The sequence below is a fragment of the Chlorocebus sabaeus genome, chromosome 11 (genome assembly GCF_047675955.1).
Source record: "Chlorocebus sabaeus isolate Y175 chromosome 11, mChlSab1.0.hap1, whole genome shotgun sequence".
NCBI classification, from domain to species: Eukaryota; Metazoa; Chordata; class Mammalia; order Primates; family Cercopithecidae; genus Chlorocebus; species Chlorocebus sabaeus.
In genome coordinates, this window is record NC_132914.1 from 46,970,653 (window position 1) to 46,979,598 (window position 8,946).

Consider the following 8,946-nt stretch of genomic DNA (forward strand, 5'->3'; position numbering starts at 1 on the left):
TTGAACCCGGGAGGCAGAGGTTACAACGAGCTGAGATCGCGCCACTGCACTCCAGCCTGGGTGACAGAACGAAACTCCGTACCGCCCCCCCCGCCAAAAAAAAAAAAAAAAAAAAAAAAAAAGCCAACTACTCTGCATAGTTAGCAATCAAAAACTGGAAGCTATTCATTATCCTAATGAGCTGAAAAAAACGCTTTCGCAGCTATAGGGAGGAGACTGTTAGGAGCCAAGGTTCATTTAAAGAGGAGGTAAGGAAAAGCAGCCAAAAAGGTGGGAATAGGGTTTAAGGCGCGTTCGTGGTGATTCAGACCTAGAGTGCGGAGCAAGCCCTCTCTCTGGACAGCCCTCAGCAGCGAGGGGAGCGGGCGCCCAAGGGCCCAGCCGGGGTGCCCGGCAGCCAGGACTCCGAGGCGGAACCCGCAGCCTGGCCCCGGCGTCGGCGCCTCCCCGGCTGCGTAGGGAGCGCAGCCGCGGGGACCGGAGGCGAGGCCGGGGCGGTGCAGGAAGGGCTTCCCTCCAGGGCGCGGTCGCCCTCTTACCTGGCGTTTCCCCTCGCTGGGGTTTTGCCCACCTGACGCCCCCGCACCCACTGGGGACGGGCCAGACGCTTGGCCTGCTCCCTCCTCCCAGTGGACGCTTCCGCCCCTGTCCCAGCCATTCCCCAGCCCCAGGACCCTTCCTCTCTTTCCTCCCCTTCCTGTTTCTGGCTCCTTCCGACGAGTTTGGTTTGAACGTTTGAATCAGCCAATCAGCGCCGCGCGCCCCAACTCCGCGGGTGCGGCCTGGCGCAGGCCAGGGCTCGAAGGTGGGGCCGCGGCGGCCCGGGGCGGGGCCCGGGGCCCGCCCTCGGGACACGTGGCCGGGAATCGGGTATATAAGGCCCCTCGGGGCCGGCCACCCTTTCACTACTTCTCCCCCGGACTCCTTGGTAGTCTGTTAGTGGGAGATACTTGTCGCCCTTCGCCTCCTTCAGCGCCGCAGACCCCTTCAAGTTCTAGTCATGGTGAGTGGGGTCCCTCGGGGCTGGGGAAGAGTGCGCGTCCCAGGGGACGGCGGGCCCGGGAACTACCGCCTGCACCTCGGGCCTCGCCCAGGACAGTTCCAGATGGCCCCAGTCCCCTCCGGTTAACCTGGCTTGTGGCCGGACTGGAAGGTCGAGTTCACTGGGCAGACACCAGTTCGGTCCCGAAGACCTGTCCCGGGTGCCGCCCTCAGTGGAAATGGAAAGCCCACTTGATCGTAGTGAGGGCTTTCCCCGCAGGGCCCGCGACTGTATAGGGAGGAAGGTCAAGGAGCCTAGTCATTGGTCTCCAAGAACTTAAACTAAAAATCCCTCCCCACGTTTTCTCAAGCGACTTTTCCTTCCCACTGCCTTACGCACCGGGCTCCGGAGGCCCTCGTGCGCTCCCGCACCGACGGTGCAGCACTTCCTGGCGCCCGCTCTCCAGCACCCAGTGACTCGCTGCTGAGTCACCTGTGGCCCGGCCCTGGGGAGAGCTTCCAACTGCGCCAGTCCACCTGAGGATGGAGGCGGTCCCCTCCCTGGAAGGGAATAATTAACTTTCACGTTGCCTAAACCTGCATTTCTGGTGTTAATCTAGTGGTAGGTTTACAGCTGGAGCTTTCTACTTAAGCCGGGTTTAAAAACACGTCCACAAAAGGATATTTTCTTATAAAATCAGAGTTGGCCCGGTGCGGTGGCTCACGCCTGTAATCCCAGCACTTGTTCGAGACCAGCCTGGCCAACGTGGTGAAACCCCGTCTCTACTTAAAAAAAAAAAAAGCTGGGCGTGGTGGCGCGCGCCTGTAAGCTACTCGGGAGGCTGAGGCAGGAAAATCGCTTGAACCCAGGAGGCGTAGGTTGCCCTGAGCCGAGATCGCGCCACTGCACTCTAGCCTGGGCGACAGAGCGAAACTCCGTCTCAAAAAAAACGGAAATCCCAGAGTAAACTAGTACCACGTGTTCTTAGTTCGGTTTTCAAGAAACGTGAAATTATACATAACTTGAGTGTTCTCCATAAAGCTTCCAGAAGTATTGAAAACAACTATCTTAGGCCGGGCGCGATGGCGTATGTTTGTAATCCCAGCACTTTGGGAGTCTGAGGCGGGAGGACCGCTTGAGCTCAGGAGGTCGAGACCAGCCTGGGAAACACGGTGAAACTCCGTCTATACAAAAATTAGCTGAGCATCTTGATGTGCGCCCGTAGCTTCTCGGGAGGCAGGGGTGGGAGGATCTTTTGAGCCTGGGAGGTGGAAGCTGCAGTGAGCCTAGATCCCACCACTGCACTCCAACGAGACCTTATCTCAAAAATACATATATGAATTTAAATATAAAAATCATATGTAAATACATGTATATGTCGCTCTGTACAACTTATTGTTTCTTTTCAAGCAATACCAAAAAGATACTGGTAAAAGTGTGATTCACAAAGTAGTTGAGACCTTTTAAAAAGCAGGAGAGCCGCCGGGCGCGGTGGCTCACGCCTGTAATCCCAGCTGCTTCAGGTGGCTGAGGCAGGAGAATCACTTGAACCTGGGAGGCAGAGGTTGCAGTGAGCTGAGATGGTGCCACTGCACTCCAGCCTGGGTGACAAGAGTGAAACTCTGTTTTTAAAATAAAAAAATTTAAAAAAAAGAGCGGCAGCAGACTGATTTGGGCGAACACTGGTTAAATTTTCTTGTTTTTTAACGAGAGGAAAGCTGCTTATCCAGTGAACACTAGACCAATTGACTCCACCTGTGCCTCACTTTCTCCCACGTGGCCAGGGGAGAGTGGAGGGTAAGGCAGTGGCCGAGGACATTGCCTGCTAAGCGTCAAGAAGACAGTTTAGGCTGAGCAATGAAAGAAAGATTGTGGGTGCCAAAATAGAAGAAGCATTTAAACAGAAGAAGCATTTTGTTAAAATGAGTGGATCTTAGATATTTTATCTCCTTGGGCCTGGGGGCCATCATGGTCAGGTATCAATCTCCAGCTTTTTGGGGCTTTGGCGTTTCCAAAGTCCAGTTAAAGATAAACATGATGCCGGGCGTGGTGGCTCACGCCTATAATCCCAGCACTTTGGGAGGCCGAGGTGGGCAGATCACCTGAGGTCAGGAGTTCAACACCAACCTGGCCAACATGGTGAAACCCCATCTCTACTAAAAATAAAAAATTAGCCGGGGATGGTGGTGGGCACCTGTAATCCCAGCTGCTTGGGAGGCTGAGGCAGGAGAATCACTTGAACCTGGAAGGCGGAGTTTGCAGTGAGCCAAGATCATGCCACTGTACTCCAGTCTGGGCAACAGAGCGAGACTTTTTCTCGAAAGAAAAAGGTAAACATGATGCAATGGTAAATAATCATGGGCTCATTAGAACAAACTGCTCCTGTTCTCCCACAGACCTGGAGCTGGGCAAGTAGACACAGGTGATACTGAGCTTGCTGATGTGGTCAGGAGACCTTGATTATTTCATGGGGAGTGTAGGCGGGAAGGAGGTTAAAGGTTGTGAGTAATTAGGGTTTTATTATCTCTTGGGTTATGAGACCAGGCCCTTTGAGAACTTATCGAGTGCTCTGCCAGTCTCCAAAGTGGCTAATCTGACTTATGATGAAATACTAAACACCTGTTTTGTGTTCCTGTTAAGTCTGTACAGATTCTATGTTTGTTGCCTTATTTTACTAAGCAGGTGTGGGTTTGGTAACTTCTAACCATATTTTGCTTTGGCCCCTCTGGCCCTTCTAAATTGGTCTACCTCAAAAAAAATATATATATATAGAGAGAGAGAGAGAGAGACACACACAGACTGACTGAGTCTTGGCGCTGTTTCCCAAGCTGAAGTGCAGTGGTGAGATCTCTGCAGTCGCCGCCTCCTTGGTTTGGGTTCAGGTGATTCTCATGCCTCAGCTCACCCCAAGTAGCTGGGACCTACAGGCGCACACCACCGTGCCTGGATAATTCTCATATATTTATATATATATATATATATATTTTTTTTTTTTTTTTTTTTTTTTTTTTGGAGACGGAGTCTTGCTCTGTCACCCAGGCTGGAGTGCAGTGGCCGGATCTCAGCTCACTGCAAGCTCTGCCTACCGGGTTCACGCCATTCTCCTGCCTCAGCCTCCCGAGTGGCTGGGACTACAGGCGCCCACCACCTCGCCCGGCTAGTTTTTCGTGTTTTTTTTTTTTTAGTAGAGATGGGGTTTCACCGGGTTAGCCAGGATGGTCTCGATCTCCTGACCTCGTGATCCGCCCGTCTCGGCCTCCCAAAGTGCTGGGATTACAGGCTTGAGCCACCGCGCCCGGCTAATTCTCGTATTTTTAGTAGAGATGGGGTTTCAGCATGTGGCCAGGCTGGTCTTGAACTCCTGACCTCAGGTGATCTGCCCACCTTGGCCTCCCAAAGTGCTGGGATTACTGGTGTAAGCCAGCACCTGGCCAGAAACAACTAATTTCTTAACCTATCAGTAAAGTCTTGGTAACATTTCTAGCCTTTATTATTATGGTCTTCCCTCTCCGGGAGATGTTTTGATGGTGAAGGAAAAATGTTCTTCCTAACAGATTCTTCCACATGGTTAAAAAGCTGCCTCTGACCACAGTTTTTAAAATACAGCTAACTGCTGCTTATCCAGCATTTTCTTCATGAGTCATATGGCTGTAGTTTGCTGGTTTAAGCTGGTTTTAAAGGAGGGAGGGAGAAGCCTTTGTCTCCCAAAGAATAGGATTAAAGCAGGACCAGAATGAGCTCAGTAGTTACACAATCATTCAGAGAATGAATCAGAGCTGGAAAGGGGAATTTTGCCTTAGTTTAAGGAATCATATCTACTGTGGCTACAAAGCAACGGTCTGGTCTTGCCGAGTAGTTCATGAACATATCTTTGGTTTTCCAAGGCATTTTTGCTGAATTAGATCTTCAAAAATTTTTACTTTTGAAAGTATAGTCCCTGAGCAGGAGTGGCCTGCTGAAAAATGGTTATCTTTTTTTGTTTGAGATGGAATCTCTGTCACTCAGGCTGGAGGGCAGTGGTGTGATCTCAGCTCACTGCAGCCTCCACCTCCTGGGTTCAAGTGATTCTCCTGCCTCAGTCTCCCAAGTAGCTGGGACTTACAGGTGTGTGCCACCATGTCCAGCTAATTTTTTTTTTTGTATTTTTAGTAGAGACACAGTTTTGCCATGTTGGCCAGGCAGGTCTCGAACTCCTGACCTCAGGTGATCACCTGCCTCAGCCTCCCAAAGTACTGGGATTACAGGCGTGAGTGACTGCACCCAGCCAGTTATCTGTCTTGAAGGTTAATCAGTCATTAGGTGTGAATCATTCCTAAATGTCCCATCTGATGTATCATATCCTGACATTTTCCTTTCTTCCTCCCACAGCGTGAGTGCATCTCCATCCATGTTGGCCAGGCTGGTGTCCAGATTGGCAATGCCTGCTGGGAGCTCTACTGCCTGGAACATGGCATCCAGCCTGATGGCCAGATGCCAAGTGACAAGACCATTGGGGGAGGAGATGATTCCTTCAACACCTTCTTCAGTGAGACGGGCGCTGGCAAGCATGTGCCCCGGGCCGTGTTTGTAGACCTAGAACCTACTGTCATTGGTGAGTTGACCTCAGTAATCCAAGTGAGATCCCAGGTTGCTCGGACAGGAGGTCTGTCCTGGGGGCTCCGCTAGTCACTCACTCACCCACTCTTTCCCTCTCCCCTGCTCTTCACCGTCATCTTCTCCAGATGAAGTTCGCACTGGCACCTACCGTCAGCTCTTCCACCCTGAGCAACTCATCACAGGCAAGGAAGATGCTGCCAATAACTATGCCCGAGGGCACTACACCATTGGCAAGGAGATCATTGACCTCGTGTTGGACCGAATTCGCAAGCTGGTAAATATAGTACTTTAAATAAAGTGGGGCAAGAGTTTCCTTTGTGGTTCTGAGACCAAACTACAAAAATCATTCTTTCCAACTGAAATGAGACTATTGGCATTGCAACTAAAATGCAACTGCTCACTAAATTAATTGGATCTCTGAACCAGATGGTCTTGGGTTTATGGGATAACTATGGGGTAGGAGGAAGTGCTCATTAGCCTATTTTGATTCAAGCTGAGACACCCCTTTTGAGGTCATCTTAGTCACACTGAGTAGGTGGCTGACTTCTATATACAACTAATTGATTAAAGTCACTTTTAAAAAATCTGGACTGGTTCCTTCATGTCAATAAAGTTCAGAGAACAAGAAACCAGTGTCACACTGACAAGAAACAGCCAACAGTGGAAACTTCCAGTACAGCTGAAAGTGGAGTCGGGAGCTTCCTTATGAAGTGTGCTGTTTGGATCACTTTAAGAGCCTGGCAATCAGAAGACTCTTTGCTCCTTAGGCATGTGGGCAGCTTGTAAGTAATTAACCAGAGATCAAGCATGATGGCCTGGGCAGAGTAACTTGTCAAGAAAATCACATTGTATTAAGCCCAGCCATGACTGCTCCATTCTAAAAAAAAGAATGGCCTCATCATTCATGGCTTCATACTTTCCTCAAATGTTTACGTAGTCTTCCCAGAAAAACTGGACTGATGTTTCCTATGCTTAAAAACTAAGCTTTAGTTACAAGCACTGACTTGGAAATCAGGACCTGCCTTTAGGGACAAATAAACCTAGTAGCTAGTTAGGGTTCTGGAGTGAGGTTTATTGCCTGCCAAAATAATTGCATTTGTCCTTAGCGTTACTGGGTTCACAGGAGGCTTAATGGGTGTAATTGGTAGGTGAGAGTCTGTCCTGTGCATTGATCTCATGTAGTTTATGGACCCACAGGCTATGAGGGAGCTGAGTAGAGATGTTCACAAATCTGAGCCCCATCACTTGGAGAAGCAAGAATTTACAACAGAATGCTTTATTTGGAAGGTCAAAATCATTCCTTCTTAAAGTAGCAATTTGCTAACCAAAATAGCCCAGTTAGGTGGAAGAAATCCCCAACAATCTGAGGTCTCATGGAATTGTGGTTGTGTCACTTTACCCGAAATGAATGGACTTCTTGGTACCTGGTATCATATATTGGGTGCTTACTGTGCCAAGCACTATGCTAAGTACTTATTTAATTCTCAACCTAAGGTAGATTACTATTCTCATTTAATCAGTGGAAACACTGAGAAATGAATGTGGTCATACAGTAAGGAACTGGTACAGCCAGATCCTGACACAGCCTGACTCCAGTACCAGGGTATTAGAACTTTGGCTATTCTGTTGTTCCACCTCAGAAAGCAGCTGCCAAATCTTTATAAGACATCCACTGTACTGGGCTGGTGGTCCTGGGCCTGCCCCTTAGGAGCGCTCCAACTAAGAAACTGCCCTGTTCTGTGGCCACAGCAAGGGAACCAGAGGCTGCCCTCCCAGTTACCAAAACTTGAGTCGTGCATGCAAGCCTAGACCTTGTGATTCCTTTGCCTGAGGAAATAGTTCATCTTAAAATAGTCTTAGCAGAGGTTTTCTGCTCAAGGACTTGATTGTGAAAAGTTGCTCTGAATCACTTAGCACTTAGAAGCTTTTGTTTTGTTTTGTTTTGTTGTGAGACAGAGTCTACTCTGTCATCCAGGCTGGAGTGTAGTGGCATGATCATCAGTCTTGAATGCATGGGCTCCCAAAGTGTTGATTACAGGCGTGAGCCACTGCACCTGGCCCAGAAAAGTTTTAAAATTGGAATTGGTGTAGCCATAGATTTATAGAAGTCCTCTGCAGGTTTCACCAGATGTCTCACAACACTAAAATGAAACGTTTTTATTTTGCAGGCTGACCAGTGCACCGGTCTTCAGGGCTTCTTGGTTTTCCACAGCTTTGGTGGGGGAACTGGTTCTGGGTTCACCTCCCTGCTCATGGAACGTCTCTCAGTTGACTATGGCAAGAAGTCCAAGCTGGAGTTCTCCATTTACCCAGCGCCCCAGGTTTCCACAGCTGTAGTTGAGCCCTACAACTCCATCCTCACCACCCACACCACCCTGGAGCACTCTGATTGTGCCTTCATGGTAGATAATGAGGCCATCTATGACATCTGTCGTAGAAACCTCGATATCGAGCGCCCAACCTACACTAACCTTAACCGCCTTATTAGCCAGATTGTGTCCTCCATCACTGCTTCCCTGAGATTTGATGGAGCCCTGAATGTTGACCTGACAGAATTCCAGACCAACCTGGTGCCCTACCCCCGCATCCACTTCCCTCTGGCCACGTACGCCCCTGTCATCTCTGCTGAGAAAGCCTACCATGAACAGCTTACTGTAGCAGAGATCACCAATGCTTGCTTTGAGCCAGCCAACCAGATGGTGAAATGTGACCCTCGCCATGGTAAATACATGGCTTGCTGCCTGTTGTACCGTGGTGATGTGGTTCCCAAAGATGTCAATGCTGCCATTGCCACCATCAAGACCAAGCGTACCATCCAGTTTGTGGATTGGTGCCCCACTGGCTTCAAGGTTGGCATCAACTACCAGCCTCCCACTGTGGTGCCTGGTGGAGACCTGGCCAAGGTACAGAGAGCTGTGTGCATGCTGAGCAACACCACAGCTGTTGCCGAGGCCTGGGCTCGCCTGGACCACAAGTTTGACCTGATGTATGCCAAGCGTGCCTTTGTTCACTGGTATGTGGGTGAGGGGATGGAGGAAGGCGAGTTTTCTGAGGCCCGTGAGGACATGGCTGCCCTTGAGAAGGATTATGAGGAGGTTGGAGCAGATAGTGCTGATGGAGAGGATGAGGGTGAAGAGTATTAACCTGTGTGCTGTACTTTTACACTCCATTGTCTTGGAACTGTCTTATTTTTGTTCTGTAAATGTCTATTGCCCTAAATTGTTAATAAAAGTGATATTTCCATTTTAAATGTCTAGCTGACTTAAATACTTGATCCAGTTAAAGTTGGATAGATGAACCACCTGACTTGAGGGTCTTGCTCTGTTGCCCAGGCTGGAGTGCAGTGGCATGATCATAGCTCATTGCAG

At 49.6% G+C, this 8,946-nt stretch overlaps 1 protein-coding gene across 1 annotated transcript; it reads left to right on the forward strand.

The window, feature by feature from the left end:
• Positions 1–855: 855 nt before the first annotated feature.
• LOC103238262 (tubulin alpha-1C chain) lies at positions 856–8,828 on the forward strand. The gene is made up of 4 exons (XM_008003130.3): positions 856–1,003; positions 5,351–5,573; positions 5,704–5,852; positions 7,747–8,828. The coding sequence occupies exons 1-4, from the start codon at positions 1,001–1,003 to the stop codon at positions 8,719–8,721; spliced, it is 1,350 nt and encodes a 449-aa protein (XP_008001321.1). The 5' UTR covers positions 856–1,000; the 3' UTR covers positions 8,722–8,828.
• Positions 8,829–8,946: the final 118 nt, after the last annotated feature.